The following is a 26779-nucleotide window of genomic DNA, read 5'->3' as shown; positions in this document are numbered from 1 at the left end:
GAATTCAATATTCATGAATATCCATATTCATGAATTCAATATTCATGTTTATATCTTGTTTTTATATTCATGACTGGCCCAGGGGCTCCCAGAAAGCACGATCACAGTTTCTAAGTTTTCTTTTTCATAGTACATGAAAAGCTGCCCCTGCCCTCTCTGCCCCACCAAGACAGTGCAGATATGCCTTTTAGTGTTGAACGGGATGGAAAGCCAAGAGAACAGAAGTAGCCCAGCTATTTCAAAGAGCTAAAGAGAAAAGAGGGAAGGGGGCACACAGCTCAAGCCCTGCCTCACTAACTCCAGATTACATTGGCTATGTGTCTCAGACAAGTCATTTCACCTCTCTAGTAAGTAAAAATGGTAGGCTCTAAGACCTTTGACCTGGAGAAGCCCCAACTGCTCCTGCTAAGTTCCATCCTGACACCTATTACCAGTCCTTGATGAGCTCTCTGGAGACAGACACAAAAATAAGCCCAGAAGCAAAGTGAGGGTATAAACAGGTTGCCTTCTTGTGCCCTAGGGCAGTAAAGAGGTGGTTGGTACCAGCACTGAGGCCCCAGGGTGGGAAGGTGACGTCCTAGGGACCAGCTCAAGCCATTCTCTTGAGTTTATTATTGACTTCCCACATCTCCAAAATGATTTTCTGGCTTATAAACATTAACAAAAAGGTTAGTTCCTGGCTTACTCCAGGAAAAACTATGAACAGACACTCCCACCCCAACCCCCATTGAACAAGAGTTTTATAGTTTAGTCAATACTTGGTAGGGAGAATTGTGTGGCCTTCTTCCCCGGGCTTTTTTAGTTTATCATTTTCCGCTTGGATTTTATGCTTCCCGTCCTGCCAAAAGAAAATAGCCCAGTTTACCAATTAATCAGGACAGTACATAGCGATGCCGCAAATCTTTACTCTCCCCTTACGTGCCCTTAATCTGAATATGAATCGAAAAAGTTTAGGGTGGAAATCCAACCTCCAAGGGTGAGATGTCCAGAGCAGGGAGCAATCTATACTTTATGCTTAGCCATGGCAATATCCCGAGGAATTATTCTATCACAGTTTGTTCTGACTGAGGGCAGTTTCTCTGTTACAAATACAAAAATGAATAATCAACCCCAATGGAGCTTCTGCTGTTTTGAGGAAGAAAACACATACACCTGTAAGTGGGAGTACATAGTCAATTTACAAAGCCATGGGGATTGGAGTGGAGGAAGAGGCAGCAGCAGCAGCAGCAGCTGAGGGGTTAGGCAAGGCCCCATGGAGAAGGTATCATGTGATCTGTTCATAATGCTACAGAATGTTCTAACTATTTGCCATAGCCCTGTTTCCCTTTCAGATTCTTATACTTACATAACTGGGATTTTTCCCCTTTGATAAATATGAAGGATCAATAATAAAAAGTTCCAACGGGCTCTTTTGCAAAAGAGTTGAGACTACAGGCAAGGCTATGCCCAGGGGTACCTACGTAGCCTCCGGCCTTGGGAGCTATGCATTTGGATACAAAGATGTCCAAATAGAGCTCTATGGTCATGTATGAAATTTTTAATGCAAGTCAGCGTCTTCTTTTTTTATCCCCTAAGGGCTTATGGCTTTTTCTTTTAACTTGTTACAAATTCCTAAGCAAAACATATTTCTGCATTGGCTACCTCAAAAGAAAATGTGTTTTAATCCATACTCTGAATTCTTCTCTTCTCTATCAGGAGGTGGATAGAGTGTTCAGTCATGAGTCCTCTGGAATCATGGTTAGTCATGATGCTATTCTGAGTTCTGCAGTCTTTCGCGGTTGATCACCATTACAATGTTGCGAGTACCATGCATAATGTTCTCCTGGTTCTGCTCACTTCACTTTGCATCAATTCATACAAGTCTTCGCAGGTTTTTCAGAAACCATCCCCTTCATCTTTCTTCCAGCACAATAGTATTCCATCACCTTCATATACCACAATTTGTTCAGCCATTCCCTAAATGATGAGCAGACCTCCAATTTCCAATTCTTTGTCACCACAAAAAACCTGCTTTAATATTTCTGTGCATCCTTAGAGTCTGTTTTGCTTAGGATACATCCTCTTAATCTATTCTCCCTTTTAGTAACTTTTCTCCCTTCTCCTTTTTCCTTCTTGTTACCCTGCTGAATGAAATGTATTTCTGTACTCAGCTCTGTGTGTTTGTGTGTGTGTGTGTGTGTGTGTGTGTGCATTTTTCCAAATTTCAAATGTCACCCACTCCTCCTACCGCTATTTGTATATCCTTTGTACTTGCACATTCTGAGAATTTTTCCTACCCTTCCTCTCTCACCCTCATGTATTATTCCTCTCCTTCATCCTTTCCATTTTTTCAAGATCATCAATATATAACAGAACCACTCTCAAACCCTCTGTCTACTTAGGCACCCTCCCTGAGCCTTGATGATGATAGGGTTTTGAGGGGCTAAATGTACCATCTCCACATATTAGAATACAAACAGTTTATCTCTGTTCAGTCACTTTTGATCGTTCGCTCATTCTTGCCATTTTAGGTTGTCCTGACTACTGTGTTTGCATTTCAAAGTTTCTATGCAGCTCTGGTCTTGTCATCAGGAATTCTTGGATTTCCTCTATTCCATTAAAGACCTATTTTTTTTTTTTCTGTATGAGATAATATTCAGTTTTGTTGGGTAAGTTATTGTTGCCTGTAACAAGGCTGTTATCTTCTGCCTTTTGGAATACTGACTCCCCAAGCCCTCTGAGTCTTTTACAGTGGTGGCTGATAAAGTGTGTGATCCTGACTGCGGCTCCTCTGGCTCTCTGACATCATCTGTTCTTTGACCGGGGAGCTCTGGATTTTGGCTAACATGTTCCTCAGAGTTTTCACCTTGTGGTTTCATTAAGGAGGCGACTAGTGGATTCTAAGAGATCTGGGTGATTTTCTTTTATGACTTCTTAAAACAGGATGACTAGGCTTTTATGTGGTCATGGCTTTCAAGTAGTCTAATGATTCTTAAATTATCTCTCCTTGATCTGTTTTCCAAGTGAGTTGTTTGTGTTTTGAGGATAGCTTACATTTTCTCCCATTTTTTTCAGTCTTTTGACTTTATTTTAATATTTGTTTCATGAAGTCATTAACGTCTATTTGGCACATTCTCATACTTAGGGAGTTTGCTGATCAGGGAAGATTTTGCACCCCTAGGGTCAAGCTTTTCCCCTTCCAATTCTCTCTTCCATAACTCTCATTTCTTTTCTCATTTTTCTCTAGCATTCTCATTTCATTAATAAAATATTCTAAACTCTTTTAAAAAATTCTCACTTCATCTCTTCCAGGAATTCTAATTGAATTTGTGTCCAAGCTGTGTTTTCCTCTGAAGCTTTACATGTAAATGTTTTAGAGTCATTCTCTTCTTCTGAGTTTGTGTCTTCAGTGTGCCAGTGACCATAATAGCTTTTTATGGTGGGAATCTTTTTTTTTCCAGTCTGCTCACTCTTCCTGACTTCAGATTTTATATCAGGGGCAAGCTACATTCACTTCTGGAGGAAAAGTCTGGCCTTGTCTTTCTGGTGTTTTCCTGGAGTATTGAGTACTGTGTTATTCCAGTATCTCAGGACAGCTCAGGCCGGGGGCTTGCAAGTTTTCAGTGTTCTCTGAGTGGTTTGATCCAGGGCAAAGTCTGATTTCTGCCCTCCTGGTCTGAGCTCTACCAGTTCCTGATCTGGGTTTGGGTCTGAGCAAAGACCTGTGGGCTTGCTCCATTGGGAGTTCCAGTAGACTGCTGCTGGACTCAGGCACTGATCAGTGACAGAACTGTAGGCTCCCCTTTAATCTGGAATTCCTGCCCTCATTATTCCAGAGCTAGAAGCTGAACTGAGACCTTTGAGTTTTGCCCTTAGAGCCCAAACCACACAGCTGCTGTTTTTTTCCAAACTTGTTCCTTACTCAGTATACAACCTAGTGCTCCCAGCCTTTCCTCATTCTGGAATGACAGCCCCGGATGCAAGCCCTCCCTGGATCAGTGACCCAGGATGCTGGACCTGGGACCACTTCTTGACCTGGTTCTCTCCATTTTCCGGAACACTCTTTGTGGCAATCCCCATTCCCTGTGTAGGCAGACCTCTCTATTTTATGCCAAACTGATTTGAGAAAATGACTCACTGTGATTTTTTTTCTTGGATTTCCTGAAAAGAATTTAGTACAGTGAATTTTTTTTTAGATCTGTCTGGAGGAGTAAGGGCACAGAGTACTTCTTCCTAACCTAATACAACATGTTTTTAAAAATGGATCACACTTTGGGGAAAGAAAATAAATACTACTCTGCTGAAGACACAGATCTCTAAATGCTCCAAAGGAACAGGTTCACTCTCTTTGAAGGTTCCAGAGCATCTCCAGCTTCATGACAGAAAGAAGGACACACACAGCAATGGGATAATCCTCCATGGGAAGATTCTGAAAGATGGGCCTAAGAGATGGATAACTTGTCTGTGCTCTCTTCATACTCAAGGCCATAAGAGAAAAGTTGGTGACACTGACTAGGCACACTGCAAGCCACCCCCTCCTCTGCCTGGACTCCCCCACTCCTCACTGAGAGGTTGTTAAAGGTTAACCTTACATGGTTAAAGAGCTAAAAGATGAGGCTATCACTACAGGTATTACCATTTTGGGTTCTGGCTTTGGTGGGGTTTTCTCTGGAGCACGCTGACTATTTTGTAATCTTCTTTCTCTTTCCCGTTTCAGCTCAAGCTCAAGCTGGCCCCTGGTAGAAAAGGAGAAACGGATTAGGCTGAGAAGACTGGATTCCTGCACCTTGACAAGGGGTACCCGTCGAAAAAAACCCCAAACCTAAGGATTATTTAAAAATCTTGTTCACCTAACAACAACAAAAAAAAACCCCAAAACTTTTCCCTCTGTTTTTCTACAATGAAAAAGAGACATCCCCCTCTAACATCCACATAGTTTAAAAATGAACATATTTCTCCTTAAAGTGAGAAATTTATCCTTCAGGGCACAGGGAATAAACCAATTAATTCAAGTGTGTCCAAGGATTTAGACTAAAAAAAATTCGTCTCAGAAAAAGTGTACCGACTCTTTCTCTCAAATTTGATCAGTACAACAAACTTGACATTAACTGGTTTTGTCTAATCATAGATTCTAAGTGAGTAAAAAGTGATCAGAGACATGTCACAGTAGATCTGTGAGAAACTGCTATACAACACAATTAATAGGAAACCATTACTGAACATAATTTAATCTTTCTTTAAGGATTCAAAAGCTACTTCTGGATCTCAAAGGGCTTCAGGGTTACCACTGAACATTAACATGGGCTAGAAAATGCTGAGGGCTCAGACTTTAAGGTTCCTAAAATGCACGTAAAAGAGCTTATGACTCAAAGGGTATTAACAATAGATAGAACAGATCTGTGATTTGATGCAAAAATATTATAGTTTTACTTTGTAATAAAACCTTCATCCTACTATCTCTATTTTCTTTGGATTCTTATAGATTAAAAAAAAAGCGCTGTGTTAATGGATGAAATTCAGTCCTTTGAGACATTCTTAAATTTCCAGTCCTTCTGGTGTCTATGACCTTTCAAATTATTTTAATCACTGCATCTCACTATGATTGGTTTCTTTTGTTATTCTATGTATTTTATTTTTTGCAATATAAAAAATATTCTGAGAAGAGGTCTAGAGGCTTCACCACACTGCCCAGTTGGGGAGATGGGATCATGACACAGAAAAAGGTTAAGAAGCCCTCCGATAACAGCATGTAGACCTTTTCAGTGTCTGTGGTGAGAAAATATTGTACCCAGAGCCCCACTTCATACCATTAAAAGAACTTCTTCTTAAAGGAATTGCTCCCCAAGACAACTATATACCAAGTAGCCCCAATTACTGTGTAGTTTGTAGCACTGGCCAGAGTCAGAAACTTAGACTCCCACTGGCTTCCCAAGAATATCTCTGACAGGTTTTCGGTTCTAGGAACGTAAATAACTTGACTATTCTTTGCCCGTGTTTCCTCATCTGTCTTTGCTTTCCAATGATGCTGGCTGGAGGCTAGATGAACAAAGAATGCTCAAGTCTTCTGAACTTGGAGAAAGACCCTCCACGGATCTCCCAAGTAGGCTGCAGCCCACGCCACCCCCTCCCCGCCTCCCACTGCCTTGCTATTGACTTCCCAAAGACCACCCTTCCACCCCGTGACTCCAGACCCCTCTCTTCACCGCTGCCTGAGGAGTGCCTCCACCTCCAGCTGCAAACTGTTGATCTTGTCCCCAAAGTCCTGCTTGAAAAGGCGGTTGTCTTCCTCAGCAGACTGGCGGCCTCGCTCAGCCTGGCGCAATCTGGATGTGAGCCACATGAACTTAGATAAAAAACAAAAGCCACGGTGGGGAGGAAGACCAAGCACAGACCACAAAATTAAAAAAAAAAAACCAACCCAGAGACCAAGAGGAGAGAGGGAAGAGGGGAAAGGGAAAGGGAGAGGGGGAGGAGGGGGAGAGGAGAAGAAAATAAAGAGAAGAGAGGAGACAGAAAAAGGGGGAGAAATGGGGGGGATGGGAGAGGGAGGGAGAGAGAAAGAGACTGGGGGAGGGGGAGAGAGGAGAGGAGATGGAGAAGGGGGAAAGAGAGAGAGAGAAAGACAGATGGACGGACCGAGGTCAGGAGTCACAGAAGGGAACAAAGCATAAGTCATGGGTAAAAAAGAAAATAAAACAACGGGGAAGACGAAAAAACATTCTGAAGAAAGCAAGATGTAGGTGAACCAGGCAGAAGAGGAGCCGATTTTCCAAGGATTTTTTTTATTCTATTACTACATTTTACAGCCATTAGATGTTCAACAACAAAACATCACTTTTTAAAAATCCATATCCAAAGCAAACCTCAAATACACAGTAAAGTCAAATCCATTTTTTAATTTATTTTCTAATATGGTTCTATGTTACATTTCAGCTTTACATGTGTAATCAGAACTCGCAACACCGGGCAGCCCTCCTTATACACTCCCCCCACCCCCACCCCAATCATCACACCTTGGCTTAACTTCACTGGCCATTCTATGGCAAAACACCTACCAGGCTCTGAGATAATTCTATAAAGAAAAGATCTGTCAGGAAACTTGTTCTTCCACTCAGGAGGAAAGGCCTCTTTTCACCCCTTGGAGAGTACACGCAAGCCTAGCCTCTCTGGACCCTCCGATGAAGCCTTTCACTCTCCATTGCCTACGATCTTGCACCCATACTGCACTGCCTAAGGAGAGCTATCAGAGAGGCTCTACAGAGACCAGCTGAGCACGATGCCTGTGACCTTGGGAGGGTCATGCGTCGTCTGCAGTTTCCCACACCCTCCCCTCCTTGCCTCCACTCCCCCAAACACACTATATATCTCAAACCGAGACTAATTTAAATTCACCACCACAAAAGCCTGAAGAGGACAACTGAGGAAATGAGTATTATTGTATCATCTAAGTAAAATTACAGGGATAAAATAAAACCAATTCTCGACCAAAGTTCTCTCTCCCCGAGAGGATCCTTCCCCTTCAATAGGCTTGACCACCAGTTTATGCCCATGGGATACCTTGTGAAAAGGTACACGCCAGAACATTAGGACATAAAAGAGCCTTCTACCAGTCCCCAAAGGGAGCTGAAATGCTCGAAATGAGGGCCTCTTTTGTACTCCAGCTCTTTAAATCTCTCACTCTACATTCAGCAAAACCAGGCTAAGAAAAATGTCACCAATACCTTCTGAAGGAATAAAACGCTTACGAAAAGCCCACCCCAGAACTCAAACCACATTTCTCAAAGCAATTTATTTATAGGATTATTTACAACCTAAATCCAAGAAAGGGCCTTGGTCTATGGTCTCTTTGTAACATTAGATAGAAGAGACCTCTTAATGTTCCTTATGGAAAACTACTAGGGGTTGGGGGGCATTCCTCCTGCCTCTACCCCTATTCCCAGTTAATAAATTTTTAAAAATGCCATTTAGTGTTAAAACTCTGCAGTTCCCCTAACTCTTTCCTGTGTTAACATCTGAAATGTTTGCCTAACACGTTAATGGTCTTTTGTTAGTTTGCCAGGAACCCCAGCAAATTCCTATTTTTGTTAGGTGACAGAAACTCAAAAGCAAAAACGTAAGAAATATCTGACTGAAAGGCAGCGATGTCATTTCCCCTTATAATTTGCCGGCTACTCTGAGACAAGGACTGGTGTATTCATGGCCCTCCACGAGGCTACAATGGTCCTCCTGACCACAGGAGAAATAGCAGAGAGAGTCTACAGCCTATCCCTTTCCTGGAAGAGGAGGGTTCTGGTACAATAGTGCCTCTGTGGGATTCCCAAAGAAAGGAAAAACTGCTGTAGTTTCTAGAGGGAAGAGAGGTAGAAGGTGATGCAAAGGTAAAAAGGGGCTTATTGAAATTTCCATGGTTCATGTTACTCTAAGACACCTAAGCTATTATAGCTTGTCTCTATGCACTGGAAAGGAATGTTAAGGATGCTTTCGTTTATTTTGTTTTAAGTCACTAAGGCAAAAGAGTTGCGAGCAGTCTTAGTTATGGAGGACAGACTGTGGTGAGATATCTTATTCTTACTCGATTAAACGTGATGAACAAAAAGCTTAGGTAGAATGATCTAGGACACACACACACACACACACACACACACACACACACACACACACACACGCACACACACAACTAGTCTCGGAAACACCCAAGGCTCCAAATTCTCCATCTCTTCTTTCACGACAAATAATGTGATGGGAGAACAGAGAAGATGAGTCTGGTTGTCCATGACCTGGCCCGCCACACCGTGACGTGAACTCTGCACCCAGGGTCTGACAACATTAGAGACTGTGATGTCGGTGATATGCATCAACAGTATACATACAACCTCTAGATCCTTATGCCTTATCTCGTTGGGTTGGTTTTTTTTTTCCAATGGTGTGTTTATTTACTGGCCAACTCAGATGTCGTTTAACAAAGTTTATTGACAAATAATCAGGGAACTTATACCAAATTTTCTAATTCTGGAAAAAAAAAAGAAGAGAAAGAAAACCCAACCCAAAAGATTTTAAAAAATTCAACAAATCCCAAGTCAAGTTTGGATGACATTTTTACACAGGAGCTCCAAGTTTGAACTTATAACAAATTCTCCAATTTCCCTCTTTTGCAACTAAGTTGTGTTGTGAGAGTTGTGAGGTGACCAGCTGCAAAATTCCTAATGATGCTTTGGGATCAGCTTACTGGCTGCACAATTTAAGGTTTTTGCCTGTTTCACCAAATCCTTTTCGCTGGATTAGGAAGAAATCATAATGAAAGTGGAAGATAAAAGGGAATATGAAAATGGACAAAAAAAAAAAAAAAAAAGGAAAGAGAGAAAAGATCGAGTCAGCTTAGTGTTAGATGGAAATGCTCTTGTTATTCAGCTTTATCTGCTACATACCAGACCAAAATTGGTAGGATGCAATAATTCAAGGCTATAAGACACTAAAAAATCAATCCGGTTAAAAATCACATCCAGAAGCACGTTGCCGGTCGGCGTTCAGTTCCAATGATGATCTCCATGCTACTGACATTATGTACTTCAAATTTCTCTACCAATCTGGAACTATTAAATCCATACTAATGCTATTTAAATCAGTGGTCTCCAAAGTGGGGATAAACAAGGCAACCCACTGGGGCGTGGGAAAGAAAATGTTAGAACTTCTATTTTTTTAATTTAAAAGGACAAAAAAACCCTCAAAATACTTTACAAATATTTAACATATTGATCCTAGTGACCCTACTCAGTTTGTATGTCAGGTGGTTGTGTTTTATGAATAGCGTACAAGGTAGCGGGTAGGATGAGTGAGATTTCCACAGGCAAAAGGGATTGTTAATGGTTCATAAATTTTATTTGACTCTGGTATACTGTGACATTTTGCAACATGAGAGTTGATTCACTCCCAAAGCCCAGAGATATTGTTACTTATCTTTAAGAATAAAATGGACTATTATAGAAATAGCAGTTTGAATGGTCAGTCTGAAAAATCTGTTCAGAGTGATGGCTTGCAAGAAACCGAGGAAACCTCCTGTCATGTTTAGAAAACAGCTGGAGAATACAGAAAAAAGAAGATGGAAGCATTTTCTTTCCTGATAAAACTATATTTACCTTTACATTTCTAAGAGGATGAAAAAGATTCTTAAGACATTTTGTTTACTTGGTATCTTGAGGGAACTGAATGGTAGAACTGTGTTTCCAGAAGAAAGGAGAAACTACTTCTAGCAGTTAAAGTAATGAGAAGTCACGCTAGCTGTGATCATTCTCACAGTGACGACATTGTAAATATTTCTATTTTTGTAGTGATTACCTAGTTAATAAATTATAGAGATAGTAGCGTTAATAGTTATTTAATTCTAAGACATGGGGTTTTTATAGACAGAGATGTACAGCTGCTTATGGGGAAAGAAATTTCTCCAGTTTGTTAAATAAACAATAGTTAACAAACGGGAGTGAAGGTCCTAAGGTAATTATTAACTGATGGAGTTGTTACAATTTAGTAATGAATATGATAATGACTCAAGTAGGAGGTGGTAATGAGTTAAGTAACACATGGTAAGGAGTCAGAACTAAGAGGTGACCTACAAATGAGTGTAGGAAACCTCATTACCCATGTTAAGTGAATTTATGATATTAGACATATTATGAGAACAATGTTATTAGACAAGGTCAGACAAAAATTTCAGAATTATAAAGATTATTTGAACTACAGATTTATAACAATTACTGTTAACAATGAACCTCACTAGAAGAGAATATTGTGACTTGAGATATTAATGATTGATAGAATGAAGCTATGACGATTAGAAAAATGCTTTAAAATTAAGCTCTGTGGTTAAAATGTGTCACCTATAAAAAAACCTCATAGATGCACACTGAAAAATATAAGAAAACCTAATTCTCTAACCAGTTTGCAAGTGTCCCCCAAAAAGGGTGGATTTTGAACTCATTTGTTAAAAAAATATTAAAAAAAGTCGCACCTTCCAATCAGTCTGTGAAAACAACTGATTGACAAGAGGGGTAACAGAAATTAACGAGCTAAATTTCAACTAATGCTTGTATGTGATTGGTGGATTTTATCACAAAATCAGCATCAGCTTAACATGTACTTCTACTTGAATCTATGTTACGTTTTTGAGCTCTGTCTGTCTGTCTTTTTTTCAGGTATAACAGCCATTAAAACTATGAGCTGAACTTCGAACCTGACTATCAAACTGCTGCATATCATAGTGTTAAACTAAGATTTCGTATTCAACACATTCAACCACGCTGCTCTAGCTAAAATATATTGCCATTAATATTTTTAGTGAGAACAAATTAGTTTTTTTGGTACCGCTCATGTTCAATTCATCTCTCTCTCATCCTTTTAAAATTTCTATTTTTGTACATTTAAAAAGTATGTATTTGTGTAACCGTGCATGTCTAATTGTAAACTTATAAATAATCATACATATAATTAAAGGTGCATGCACAAAATTTTTTAAAATTTATTTTTATCAGAAATATCTGGAGACCACTGCTCTAGGGTTCAAGTTGGTGACCGTTTTACTCAAAGAAATGTAAAGAATGTTTAAGAATGTTTAACAGTCAGCTTTCTCTCAGTATCGCTGCTTAACACTACCAGCGTATCTCACGATTACAGAGCTGGAGAGGCAACAATGGCATGGTTTAGAGCATGGGCCAAAGAGCGAGGAAAGCCGAGATTCACACCCAGCTCTGACACATACTGGCCGGTAACACAGGCAGTCATTTAGTTTCTTAAACTGAGCTGCAGACTTAGCTGCTCGTTGACTTAATAACGGGACAAACCATAAGACATTCTGCTACGTGAGAACTAATTTACTCCCGCAGACTACAGATATTATTATTTATCTTTATGATTTTCATATGGATAAAATTTCAAACTTCTCTAAATGTTAATCATTACTTTCATCACTGTTAGAAGCTTTGGTTCATTGAAACAAGTGCAGGTAAGTGAAAGTCATCCCACGAATTAATACTACTATTAACTCTAATGTAGAGAAAACCCATGGACACAGTTTCTTAAGAATGTTTTCAGTAAAACATCTTGGAAAAGGCACAAATAAACCTTAGGCTTGTTATCTTGCTTTCTTTGGTTTAATCATCTGACAGATACCTGACTTAGCAATCAACCAGAATTCTCACCCTGGAAAGGGCCTGTTGTATTCCTTTCTCCAGTTCTTTGGGAAAACAATGGCTAAGCAATCATCTATTTGAAGCACACAGCCTTCACTAACCCAACCAATGACCCCAGGGTATTTTGTTAAAGAAAAATCACTTTTACCTCTGTTCCAGTTGTTTAATAGTAGCAGCCATCTGATTGGTCTTCTCCTCCAAGCGACTGTTCAATTCACTTTTTTGTTTGACTCCCAAATCTGAACTCTGTTAATTTAAAAAAGAACAGAAAAAGAATTAAAAAAGAAAAGCTCTATGGAAAGTAAAACACTAGCAAATAAATCAAATATGCCTTTTGGACTGAATGACTACAGGAGAAGTAGAAACCAGGTCTCTTCTTACGAGTGGTAAGTTCACCATGAGAAACATTAAATATTCAATCAAATATAGACTGAAATAGTGCTAAAAAGCACTTTTTGCAGTAGCATAGGAGTGGAAGCCAAGAACATGCACATTAGTTGGGGCAATGGCTAAACAAATATGAATGTGAAAAAGCGTTACTGCAATATAAAAAATGATTACAAAGGACACAATGAAGCACCTAAAGACTTTTATGAACTGATACAGGGTGGAGAAAGAAGAACCTGGAAGCCATATCCATGATGATTCCAACAATAAAATGCAAAGAATAAATAAAAAACAATGCAACTAAAATGACCAACTTGATCCTAGATAAGAGGAAAAAACACATTTCTCATATTTTTAGTGGTGAGAGACAAATTGTGTGATATATTACCCAAATTGTTAAGATGTATTGGTTAACTTTTTCTCAAGTGCTTTTCTTGTTTTTTTATTACAAGGGACCTTTGGTGAAGGTCAGAAAGGAGTCTATATAGAAATAAAAGTGATACATAAACAAAAGATAAACTAAAAAGAAAAATCAAAGACATAATCTATTAAGCACGTTAAGTGCCTATTGTTTGCTGGTTGGCTCTCCTAGGCAGGGGAGACCGGTGGGGTGATTAGGTACCTGGTGGAAAAGGGAGAGGGATTAGCAACGGGGAGGATATGGAGAGATCTTATTTAGAAGGTGGGACTTGAGCTGGGTCTTGAACCTTGAAGGAGAAAAGGGATTCTTAAGGGGCAGAGGTTGAGAAGAAAGCTCATTCTAGGCATGTGGAGCAGCCAGGCCAAAGACCCAGATGGAGCTCTGTGGATGGGGAATGGCAAGAAGGCCAGACTAGCTGGCTCACACTATGCATGTAAAATAAGGTTGGAAAGACAGGCTGTAACCAGGTCAAGAAGAATCAGAGCAGTCTGTGTTTAATCCTACAGGCCACTAGAGTTTATGGAGGAGGGGAATATCAATGGTCAGATTTACACTTTAGGAAAAGCAGCATGCTGGCTGCGTAGAGGATGAAACTTGAATCATGGAGTCCAACAAAGAGGCAGTTACAATAGCCCAACAAAGAGGTGACGAGCACCTGACTGAGGGCAGTGGCTGTATGAAGGATGAGAAGAGGATGGATGAATGTGAAAGATTTTGTGGAGGAAGAAGGGAAAAATGCAGCAAAAAAACAGAGATGGGGTTAGATGGGGTTTTCCCTGCCTGGGTTTAAAAAGTGGTCATGACTCTAGTTTTTGAGTAATACAGGAGTCTGATAATTACTAAAATTTCCAAAGGGCCGGCCTCCTAGTGGAAACCCAGGCTTTCCTTCATAACTCATAATAAGAAGCCAGACCAGGACTTCTAGTACAATTTCCAAAGATGACAGGTTTCCGTACACGGGCAGTTCCATTCCTTGGAGAGCCCCTCCCTCACCTGCAGCTTAAAGGAAAGCTCGTGTTTGAGGGCCCTGAGATCATCTAGCTGCTGGCGCAGAGAAACGAGGGCATCTTGCTTCTCGCACACGTCTTTCTCCAGCATCTTCATGGCCAGCTCCATCTCCTGCCTCATACTGATCTGCATCTCCAATTCCTTCTCCACGTCCTGCCAGAAAAGTAAAGGAATTAAGCCCAAGGCAAATAACGGAAAAGGAACCAAATAGGCCCAATGCAGGTAAAGGGAGAGGCAGATCCTTGAAAAATGAGCACGAGATTATAAAAACCCTCTTTGTACTAGGCATTCATCTTGCAATAGCCAAATGGAATCCAAAGAAATCGCTGGCTACAGGTTGGTAGTACTTGAGCATGTGGTCAAAGGAGACCTATTTTTAAAAATAATTTTCATTCTTGGTAGTGTTCCCAGTAAGACTATCCTGGTTCATCTCATTCTTCTGACCTAACTCTGAAACCATGCTCTTCATGAAGCTTTGTAGGGCCCCCACCAGGACCTGACCTCACCCCACCCTGAACCTTCATACAATGCTGTAGTTTTCCTTCTGTGTTTTCACATTAGAGCTTAAATTATGAGCCACTGGTAGTGAGGGCTTCTCTCGCTGGCTAGATGGGAACACAAGGATGGTGTGTGAATCATATCCTATGGTTCTAGGGGCATAATAAGGACCCAGCAGGTATCTGCTGAATTCAAATGAACTGACAAGTTTAAAAACTTACACTGAATTAGGGGCTATGTTTTCTGAGAACAGGGTGAACAAGAATGTTGTTGTGGTTAACTGAAAAACCTTTATCAACTATGGATAAGAGCTTTGTAAAACTGAACTGTTTCTTTTGGTACAAATTTCTGCATATGTACATAGACACTCTGTGTCTATGGCAAAATATGATATCTACATTTATATCCACATCTACATGTAGATACATATGGTGTCTCAAAAATTTTAATGCAGTTTTAAGCTATTAAAAGCTATAAGAAAATTATTAAGTATAGCTAAAAGCATTAAGTATATATAAATATAATTAAAATAAGTTATAATTATTAAAATATACATTAAATATTAATACTTAGTTGATATAATATATTAAAATAAATATATAAATATATAAGTATAATTAAAAACTAGATTATATATAAACTATATAAGTATAATATATAGTATATATATATAAGTATGATAGATATATATAAACTACATATATATAAGTATAATTAAAAACTATATATATATGTATAATTAAAAACTAGAAGTAAAAGTTATGCAGTAAGACTTCTGGGACATCCTGTGCATGTGCATATATATGTATATGTATATTATATACATACATATACAGGAAAGAAGGAAACAAGCAATTTTCAGCATAGATGTTTCAGGCCTTGTGCTAAGCACTTTACTATTATTATCTCATGTGATTCTCACAACACCCTGGGAAGCAGGTGCTATTTGAAGCCTCATTTTACCAGGGGGAAAAAACTGAGGCAAATAGAGAATTTAATCAAGTGTCTTGCTCAAATGCTATCTTATTCTTCTTTTATACTTAATGGTCTGCAGACTCTAATACAGGTGGAAAAAAACAACAATTGCTTTTTTGTAGCCAAGTAGCATTATTGTTTTATGTGTATTAGGTTCTGATGTTATCAATATGAAAATTACAAGAGATTTTTTTTATCAATAATCAAAAATCTCTTATGTCATTCTTATCACATCGTTAAGATTTGTATATTATAAAATACATTAAAATTTTATAAATATAACTGTAACGTAATTTATTAAACATAATACAATTTTAATTTCAGTTTTTAAAAAAGTATCTTGCCTATGACCCCCAGTTAATGTTCTAAGGCTAGATTTGAACTCAGGTCTTTCTGACACTATCTCCTATTCTAGGGCTTCTTAAACTTGTTCCACTTGCGACCCCTTTTTGTGTTTCAGCAACATTTGATGGCAAGTGTTTGTTGGCATTACATGGCCCGAGGGCATGTGTAGTGCAAAGTGCACATGTTTTGTGTTCAGAACCAAGGCTGCAGTGAAGTTGTATAATACAACACGGGCAAACACTGCCAAAAACACCTTGGATTCGTTACACATTTGATTTTTAATTAATTTTTGGTTGTTGCACATTCAGAATCTTTTACTGTTGCCAAATTTCACAACACACAGTTTAAGAAGCTCTGCCCTATGCCACCTAGCCACCTCTATAATATATACATGATAATATATCTTACACGTGTTATAAAATACAAATGTGTATATAGATAGGCCGACAGAACAGAGAGATACCTGTAGATAGATACAGAAAATGTTTTATATACGTGTGTGTACAGGTCAAGGATTCTTAACCTGTCTGGCAGTCTGGTGAAGTTCATAGGCCCTTCTCAGATTAATGTTATTAAATGCATAAAATAAAATACACAGGATTACAAAGGAAACCAATTATATTGAAATACATCTGTATAATATATGTAATAACATATATGCCATATATTATATATACACATTTGCATATATTTTAATATATAATGCCATTAATAGACCTATTAATGTATATTACAACCAGATTTTCCTTTCCCTTTTATATTAAAGTAGAAAAAGGGCAAAATCTGAAAAAGTCTACAAAAACAGGATCCATGGATGACCTCCCAGGTCTGGGTCTATCCAAGAGGACTCTGGGTAAGCTGTCAGACATGAACACTAGGCTGAAGTCAAACAGTCAAGTTTGGTTTACCAGTCGTAATTGCGTCTCCTCTTTCAGATGTTTTCTGGCTTCACTCAGTGCCTGCCCATCTGCAGTTCTGTCTTGCTTGTTGACCTTGAAATAAAAAAAAAAATCAATGGACCAGTAGACATTAAAAGAATAGCAAGCATTCAGAACCTTAGATCAACAACCCAGTGCGTGCACACTGGAGCCTCCATTCTAATGATGGCAAAGATCACACTCGGGGAAGTGAGACATTTAGGACGAGGCTTCTTAAACTTTTTTGTATAATTGACTCCCTCTTTGGCAGTCTGATCAAGTCAATGACCCCATCTCAGAATAATAGTTTTAAATACATAAAATAAAATACATAGTATTATAAAGGAAACCAATTATATTGAAATACAGTTCTCAAAATAATTTCTTTAAAAAGTTTATGGTTAAGAACTCCCCTTTTTAGAGTCCAATAAAGCAATATTCTTCGATATTTAAGAGATAAAGAGTTTTCTTGCCATTCTAGATCATAGGATAGTTTGTCAAATTAAAAAAGTTTCCAAATCAGGCTTCCAAAGCTGTGCCGGGAATATGAACCAAGCCCAAAGGGCACACAGAAACCCCTCCCTTATCCACCTGAAGGCATCACTAACTACCTAGAACACAAGAGAGCCAAGAAAGCGAATCCCTTTCTGCCACTTTCAATATATCTGCTCCAACAGGTGATACGGCCCGAGGCCAGGCCCTTTGCGTGGATCGCAGACTATGTTCACAGGTCTTTTCCACCTCTTCCTTTAGACAACCTTTTACTCAGCACTTGTTTATTCATTACTTAATCACACTAGCAAGTTTGGTTTGATGCTTTTCTACAGTATACATAGAAAATTCTGAAAATTTGGAAGGCTGTTAGCATATTTTTATTATAATGAACATATAATATATAATGAATATACCATAATGAATATGTAATATGTAATGAATATGTATGAATAATATTATAATAAATATATAATATGTAAGTAGTAAGAAATTACAGCAAGTATTTGATAGGGTAGATATGGAAGAAAAAATAAAAATAGACACAAAAACGGATAAAAATTGGGGACTTCTAGAGGCAAATTGCTCTACAACAGCACTTGAGGATATTTTTTTTTTTTTGGCATCACTGACAGCATGGGAATAGTTTTATTCTTCCCCATTTATCAATCAATCAATCAATAAGCATTTATTAAGCACCTAATATGTTTCAGGAACTGCTAAGCCCTTACAACTAAGTATAAAAATTTTTTTCTGCTTAAATCAATTTAACGCACATGTTCTTAATTCCATTTGGATTGTTCAAGTCTGGGCAGTGCTGGGGTCCTTGCAGGCCTAGGGATCTATGTCTGTTTCACAGGCACCACAGTGCTACTCACTTTTCTATTGGATTCCAATATGTAGGAACTTTCCTCTTTGACACGTTCCATTTCTTCTTGCAGTGTGATGACCCTGTTGTTGGCAACTGCCAGCTGGGAAAGAAATCAAACAATTGTCTGGTGGGACACAGATTAAATTTGATGGTGCTCCTGAAACCTTAAAAGCCTCTGAAGATCATATACTTCACCATTTATCACTGATGAAACTCTTGGAGTTTCCAATTAGCCTCTATTCGAGATATTCTATGGATTTAATTTTCTACTCATAATTGGTATCAATTATGTATCACTTCCCACCAAACTTCACATTATCTAATGACCTGAACAGTCAGTAGCGATGCTCCCTGCTGTTCACTTAATTTGCTTTCCTTTGGAGTGATGATCATGTTTGCAGGTAGTATGCATTTTATAAGAGCTAAGTGCTATTCTTAGTTCCATTTAAAACAAAAACAAGGCTTCTGTAACAAATGTACCAACAATGTCCAAGAAGCACAAGTGGGAAAAGGGCAGGATGTTTAGGGGATGTAATCTGTTCATTATAAGGGGTGGGAGAAAATTATTTTCAACCCTATAAGGAACTTTTAAAAGGAAGTTACTAGAATATGTGATTTCAAAGTAGCATCTAGAATCTCAAAGAAAATAATGAAAAGGAAGAATGAAAGGGGTCTAACATTACCATATAGCAAACTAAAAAATAAAGCGGCATCCATGAGATCTATCTGGTATTGAATAAAAAAAAATAGAAAAATAGATCAACGAAACTGACTAGGTAAAATAAGCAAGGCCTAGAAATAAACGATCACAGCAAAGCAATGTCCAATAAATCTAAAAATGCAAATTACTAAAGCAAAGATTCATTTGATAAGAACTCATAGGAACTCTGTAAAGGAATTTGGAAGCAAATAGGTTTAGACCAGTATCTTATACTATACAGTATAATAATCTCCAAATGGATAAGCAACCTCAGGGGAAAATGTTATATAAACAATTCAAACAAGAATAGAAGGAGATAGTTTTTGCAAACAGGTTATAAACAAGATATAAAGGAAATCACAAATTTAAAAGATTTGCACAAAGAAAATTAAGGCAACTAAAATAAGAAGAGGAAAAAAGTCTTTCCTACAAATATCTCTGGTAAAAGCCTGATAACCAAGCTCTAAAGAGAAGCACAAATATATAAAACCAAGAGCCTGTCTCAACAGTTAAGCAGTCCAAGGGCATGGGCAAAGAAGTTTCCAAGAACTTCTTTCCAATTATCAGTAACGACAACACAAACACATGCAAACTATTCCAATCACTTAAGTAATAAGAGAAATGGCAAAAGAAAACAGTTCTGAAATTTCACCTCATGGGATCATAGATTTAGACATGGAAGGGCCATCAGAGATTACCTAATCCAAACTCTTCATCTTATCGATGAAGACACTGAGGCCCAGAGAAGCTGAGTAACTTCTCCAAGGTCACACAGGAAGTACGTGGCAGAGCTGGGATGTGAACCTAGGTCCTTTGACTCCAAATCCCATCCTCTTTCAACTGTACTAACTCACACCCACCAAAGAGACTTAAAAAAAAAACCAAAAAGGCAAAAACAGCCAGTGAAGGGGAAGATGAGTCTATGAATTGGTCCCAAATTCAGGAAAGAAGAAAAAAAATCATGCATACCCTTTGACCCAGTAGCCTCACTACTGAGAATAGAACTCAAATATGTCAGTGACAGAAAGGTCTCATGTGTACTTTACAGTAATATAAATAAAAACAATACAAAAAGGTTCTTCAGCTCAGCTTAAATACAATCATCAACATTCCAGAGGAAATTGATGAAACACCATTCCCTCTTCTTGGTAGAGACACAGTAAACAACTGGGATGGAATGCTGCCTAGCCTGTCGATGTATTTTTTTTTTAAGTAGCAATAAAAGGAAAAAGGAGATGAATAAAATTACTTTAAAAAGATTTAAATATGAAATTTAAACTGATTTAATTTATTGACATTCATCCAACTAAAACGGATGCAGAGATAAGTGAAAAGAATTTCAGAGATCATTGTTTTAAACCTCTTATAAAAGAATGTTAAGATGTATTCGCATTAAACAAAATAAATCATCCTGAGAAACACCAATACCAGTACTGTTTACTCAGTCTGCTGCTGATTTCACTGCAAATAAATCTGTAATTTATGCACTATGCACGTCTTGGATACTTGGAATTTATAGACATAATGAGCACTTATTCTCATTGGTTGAAGCAGTTTTATATAAAAATATTGTTTTCTGATTTATCTATAAAGAATTTTCTCAAAATCTTCTGAGACTGAGCTCCTATAAATCAGTCTTGTCACAACTAAGATGTCTATGAAAAGTTGATATGAACATTCTCATATTACATGATTATAATTCATATCCCAAGATCCTATGTTAGGATCACAGATTTATAACTAAACGGGCCATCAGAGGTCCCCAAAGTCCAACACTTTTCTTCTGCAGAGGAAGATACTAGGGTCCTGAGGGATTAAGTAACAAAATCATATGGGGGCTTAAAAATAACACTATTCTGCTCATCAAGAAAGAGTACACAATCAACTCATTTTCTTTGTAAAGGTGGGAAGCTATGAATGAGGAACACTGCATATTCTCTGGTTAAAGGAAGGAGACAGGGAGTAGTATTCATTAAGCACCAGGCACCGTGCTTAGTGCTTTACAAATATCTCCTTTGAAAGGAGGGAGAAGACATTTGTAAATGAAGGTAAAAACAGAGGCCACCAAGGAAAATTCAAAAGAAAATTTAAGGAGCGTTTAATCCATCAGTCAAACTCTACATCAGCGTAAGGAAGTTCATTTATAGAATACGACCAGGGTGGAGGAGATCCGGACAAGGAAGAGGAGTATGGGGTGAAGTCCAAATAGAGGGGATGGTGAGAAACATGAATGTCAGGGTTGGTACAGACCTCAGCGGACATCTAGTCCAACCTGTATCTTAACAAAGATGCTCTCTACAGTACACTAGACAAATGGTCAACTTGAACTGATTGGATTTCAGTGAAATTTATCCAGTTAGAATGAGTGAGGTAGGGGGTGGGAAGTAAAGTCACATTTTAGAAGTAGGATTATAAAAAACACTGATTTGGGTATCACTCATATAAAATACTCAGAAAATCCTCTAACCATGTCTTAGGAGTAATTTATAGCACAGGCTTGATTTTCAAGTAAAAAGAAATTAAAATTAGAGAGAAAAAAGCTTTCTTTTCCCCTTGCTTTTTTATTTTAGGAAAAGACAGGAAATTCTGCCTAAGACACGCTGATTCAGAATGACAGTATACTGTCCAGGGTCCTTTTTGAAGACATGATTAAATACAGTGTAGACGCTACATCCATAAGCAAAGGGCAGCAGCAAACAAAGTCAGTCCAAACCACCTTCCACAAGGGGGTCCTTCAAACGCTTCAAGACAATTCTCACGTCCCTCCCTGACTCTTCTCTTCTCCTGGCTAAGCATCCTCAGTTCTGTCAACTCACCCTTACTGCTGCTGTTCAGTCATCTTTCAGTCGTGACTCCATTTTGGGGTTTTCTTAGCAGAGATGCTGATGTGGTTTGCCATTTCCTTCACCACATCATTTTACAGTTAAGGCAAACAAGGGTTAAGTGACTTACTCAGGGACACATTGCTAGTAAGTGTCTGAGGTTGGATTTGAATTCGTGCAAATGTGTCGTCCTGATTGCAAACCCATTGCTCTATTCATATGAAATGGCCACTCTCCCTAGTTCTCAACGTTCTTCTTACACAGTCCTCGAGACGAGGCCTGTCCAGAGTACAGTGGCTGATCATCTCCTTATTCCTGTAAGCTGACCCTTTTAATGCAGCGCATGATTGAATTAGCCATTTTAGCTGGCACATCACTCCGCTGACTCATAGGACTTCCAGTCCTCTCAAAACCCCAGTGTTTTTTGCTTTTTTTTCCCCCCAGATAAGCTGCTTCCTAATTGTGACTCTTCCATTTTGTACCTGTGAAGATGACTTTCTGGGCACACAAGTACATTTACCCTTACTGAATTTCATCACATTAGATTGGGTCCAACGTTCTGGGCAACCAGGATCTTTCTGAATTCTGAAGGTCGTTCTCCTTAGCAAAGAAAACAAGGAGCATGACAAAAATCAGGGAACTCGGCCATCTCTGTCGTTGGCCAGCACTGTCCCACCTACACCAAGCAAAGATCCCTTCCCTTCTATACTACGATGTTTGCTTCTTTGTCTAGCCACAAATATATAAGTCAAGGTTTAGCTTCACTGCCTCTGCTCTCCTACTAGATGAGGCCCTGACATGTGTGTCTAATTTCTCTCCCCCAGTGGAATAAAGAAGGCTTTTTGCTCTTAACCTGTGTGAGCTCTTTGGTATTTTGGAGTTAACCATGATTGTAAAACCTCTGTGACTCTTTGGTCATTTGTTACCAGAGCCGACAACGACAAACTCGCTCAACTTTATTTCCTTAGTCTCAACATCTCCACAGCTGCAATCCATTTGTCTTGCACTGGTCAATTTTGCCAATCTGACCTAACTACCCATTCACTCTATCAATCAATCAATCAATCAAGATTTATTAAGAGCTTGTTACGTGGGAGGTACTTTGCTAAATGCTGGGAATATAAAAGGAGGCAAAAGATAGCCCCTGCCCTCAAGGAGCTTACAATCTAATGGGGGAAGATAACATGCAAAGCCTTAACCACTCCACCGTATCTTTTCTCTCTTACCTTGCCTTTTCTTGAAAACTACCATATGTTTTAACTTCCTGAGCCTTCCTTCTTAATCAACCTTGATTTTCGTTAAGTCTTTTCTTTTTTTTTCTTTGGCTAGGCAATAGAGTTAAGTGACTTGCCCAGGGTCACACAGCTAGTGTTATGTGCCTGAGGCCAGATTTGAAAAATCAGGTCCTCCTGGCTCCAGGGCCAGTGCTCTATCCACTGAGCCACCTAGCTGCCCCAATTTTCATTAAGTTTTTAATGATTCTTATCAAGACTTAATGAACCAAAGCTCATTAAGACTTGATTTTGCTCCTCCACCCCCTTTCCTAAGACCCAGAAGTGGAATCTAGACCAGTATCTGCATTGGGAGAGCTTTCTAAGTGTCCTCTCCCAAACCAACCTGTCGCCTCTTCCACCGGTCCAAACCCTTCAAAATCACCAACACAATTTCCTTCTCATTCTGCTCAAATCCTTCTTTTCTCTCCTGCTCCTCTCGTGGAAGGTGAAGTCAAATTCTTAGCAGCTGTCCTGATTGTGTGAAAAATATATCTCCATTATGGATAATTAACTTTTCTTTACAATTTAGCGGAAGAATAGCAGTCAGGACTTCCTTGATGATTCGGGTTTGCTCAACCAGATGAACAGAGCCAGTATTTTCTGGCATTCCTGTGTCACTGTATAACCCCCAGGGCTTAAAAGAACATAGCACAGGACACGACCGGTCCGGAAGCGATTCAGTGACTAAAGAACGGGGGAAACATCAACACATTCATTAAATAGGTTTGAATGCTGGGATTAGTTGGAGCATAACTTGTGTCTCTTAAATTCTCTGCACCATCTGAATTTCCTTTTTTTAATTTTTAAATTAAATTAAATGTTTTTAAAATCAGAATTTCTAAGACACAAGCCTGCAACTAATTTAAGTTCTTCTAGGAAGGAAAACATGGCTAAAGGCAGAAGAATCTGCAACTGGACTGAAGGGGATGAAGGAACAAAACCAACTTTCTTGCTTCTGCCCCAGGAGGGGGAGAGGAACGGAAACGGGGTTGGGGAAGGTTTTCCTTCTCGCTATGTTCGCATGTTTCTTTTTATAGATATAGTTTAAATATAATCTTGAAATGTATTTAACTTGTAATAAACTGCTTTCTACTTTAATTTCGCCTCAGGAAAAAAATCCAATCTGTAATGTTAACTATATGCTAGTTTGTAATTTGTTTGGACAGTTTTAAGAAGTTAAAAAAATCTGCAAACCACGCTGTTTTCTTCTTTTGTTAGGGAAGTGAAAAACTGAGACTAGAAGGGGCTTCATCATTTCCAATGACCTCAGATGAGTTTTTGTTCTTAATCTGTTTCCTTTCCTCCTTCCCCAACAAATCATAAGGACCTAATGAGGAAATCATCTCACCCAAAATAGTTTTACATCTCACTGGATAATTAATTATTCCATAATGCTAAGTCTAGGAGCAGAGAACTTTGCATTTGAAATATGTATTTCCCCATGCCTTAATTAATAAAGCATGGGACTGGCCAAAGTCTTGACTTAGTCTTCAAAATGAAGACTAGGCATGGTTTTGGGGTATTTTTTTTTTCTTCCCAGCCTTGGAAAGTACCTTTTGAATTCCCCTTCTGCATAAAATCACAGACAAAATCAGGCATAGGAGCTTTTTGCTGATCTCCCCCTCACATCTCCCCCTCCCCCAGTTCACACAGTTAAGACTGGAAGTACTTTTCTACTGTTATTTGCATTGAAAGAAAGATGGTACCCGAAAGACCATCAAGTTTGGTGCATGGCATAGTTGATGTCAACCCACTTGAATACCCTTCAGTGATTTCATTGGGCAGCTCCAAGTTATCTCGCCAAAGAGTTTTGATAATAAAGCCAGCTGGGTGTGTGAGTTTAATGACTAAGTGATAGGAAAGGCTTCTAAAGTTCAATGTCAACTACTCTTACTATTACTCATGTAATAATAGTCTGACCAAAAGTACTGATTCAGCATAAACAATGTTGGATCAATCTCGCATGAAAGTCAAAATAAATTACCAGCACCTCTCTCCTTGGCATGAACACAGCAGCCTCATAAATACAATCAGCAATGTCCTCAACTTGACCAGCCACTCTACACAAGAGCCAATTGATAAAACTATCACACGCTCCATCTAGAATCTACATGTGTTTTCTTAGATTGAAAAATTAAGACTGAATGGGGTCTGGGAGGGCAGGTGTTCCTAAGTTCCACAAACTCAAAATTCTCAACAAAAGGAGAGTGAATCTAAGTTGGAGCCAAGAAGAATCACCTGTGTCTGGTAATTACCGCACACCAAGGCCTGGGAAGCTTAGAAATGCTTCAACCCAACCACCCCAGAAATGCCTTACCACACCTACCTCCTCGGTCAGCTTAGTGTTAGACTTTTCTAAGGCATCCACTTTGGCCTGAAGGTTGTTTACTGTTGCACTGTCAAACGGAAAAAAAAAAAAAAAAAAAAAAAAAGCACATTTGAATGGTATTATTTGAAAGATAGTTATCATCAATCAGCAAGCATGATTTTATTATTCAACACTGAACTTAAACATTCTACTGAAGTCTATTACAATGCAATCAACGAATGTCAGGGAAGAATGATCAATAAAGTCATTAGTAAGATCCTGCTTACATTTTCCACTAATAACTATCATCCTCTCTTAGCTTGAACTGAGATTTGTAATGATTATTTGTAAGAAATTTGTCTTTAAGGATAATATTCTCCAAGAAACCCTAGTGGAGATACAGGTTACTCAATATTGGGACATAATGAAAGTTATAAAGGAAGTACTGAATCTAATTTAACAAATTATCATCCTTTCATTCAACATGAATTCAATGAGGATGATGACTGCATATTAGTGTGCATAGTAATGCGGGTGATGAATAAGAGATTGGTCCCTACCCTCACAGAGAATATAATGTAGTAGGGGGACACAATGAAACTCCATTAAGACCCTATAATTGATTACTTATAACTGCTCCTGTTTGGTATAGCTGGTCTCTCTCCCCTCCCCCATTTACTATCCTCCCACCCCCACCCCCACGACAACCACTTTAGGTTTCCACAAATGCATAAAAAGTATTCTTTTATCAAAAGTCCCCCAAAATATCCAACCAACTACCCTATTCAGCATTTATTAAATCAAGTCTGTATTTAGCACTAATGATGCTTTGGCCACCTACAGTTTTACAAAGCACCAAGTACTGGAAGTATATACCCATGGGGAACACTAATGATGATGTTGATGGATTGGATGGTTACTATAGTCCACAAGTAAAGATGGAGGACCGTGAAAGGACAAAGAGACAAAGTAATTGACCCAAAAGTGAATAACTGTGTATAAATCTCCAAGGAACTAAATTACTTGACCCACTGAAAGAAAAGGCTTCTCTCCTCCTTGGTCAATTGCTTAAGTCATATATCTTCACATTCTTAATAATCCCTTGAAAACACCAGGTAAACCACACATGAATTTATTTGACAAATCCAGAGTTGGGGCAAAACAACAATGCCAGGCGGACTTAGTTCCAACAGTGACAATTACAAAAAATAGATGATCAACCCAATAATAAGCATTTACTAAATTCCTATTATGTGCTAGGTACTAAGGATACAAGGGAAAAAAATTAACCAGTCCCTTCAAGGGGATTATATTCTATCAGGATAGACAAGACATGCATTTTAAAGTATATTCAGATATATATTCCAAAATTAACTAAACACAAAGTAATTTTGGGAGGGCAAAGCACTAACAGCCGGGTGTGGGGGTTGGGGCAGGGGTGAGAAAAAGCCTCAGGTAGAAAAGGTAGTGCTTGGACTTTGTTTGAAGGAGACTAGAGAGTCTGGGAGGCAGAAAAAGTGAGATCCATAGAGGTAAAGAGCTTTTGCAAACCTCCAAGGGTGATATTATTCCAAAAGTTAGCTATTATTCCAGGCATTGGGTG

General features: G+C 38.7%; 1 protein-coding gene across 9 annotated transcripts in view; it reads right to left on the bottom strand.

Annotated features, from left to right (window-relative positions):
• RUFY3 (RUN and FYVE domain containing 3) overlaps window positions 1-26779 on the bottom strand; it is a 129914-nt gene that overhangs the window by 8742 nt on the left and 94393 nt on the right. For 7 of the 9 annotated variants that reach the window (XR_003568461.1, XM_027854478.1, XM_027854476.1 and 4 more), the window contains 8 exons: window positions 25195-25264; window positions 18080-18172; window positions 16701-16784; window positions 13960-14127; window positions 12307-12404; window positions 6183-6302; window positions 4616-4715; window positions 759-838 (listed from right to left, as the gene is read on the bottom strand). Coding sequence is in view for 8 of the 9 variants with exons in the window: in XM_027854478.1 (XP_027710279.1) it covers window positions 759-838; window positions 4616-4715; window positions 6183-6302; window positions 12307-12404; window positions 13960-14127; window positions 16701-16784; window positions 18080-18172; window positions 25195-25264 (813 nt within the window). In the remaining variant the exon portion in view is untranslated. Of the gene's footprint in view, window positions 1-758; window positions 839-4615; window positions 4716-6182; window positions 6303-6539; window positions 9253-12306; window positions 12405-13959; window positions 14128-16700; window positions 16785-18079; window positions 18173-25194; window positions 25265-26779 lie in introns of those variants that run through there. The other 2 variants (XM_027854479.1, XM_027854477.1) reach the window with 1 other exon arrangement.

The sequence above is a fragment of the Vombatus ursinus genome, unplaced genomic scaffold, assembly GCF_900497805.2.
Source record: "Vombatus ursinus unplaced genomic scaffold, bare-nosed wombat genome assembly UNPS02010461.1, whole genome shotgun sequence".
NCBI lineage: Eukaryota > Metazoa > Chordata > Mammalia > Diprotodontia > Vombatidae > Vombatus > Vombatus ursinus.
Note: the sequence above shows the minus strand (reverse complement) of the source record. Positions and strands in the feature narration are given on the sequence as shown.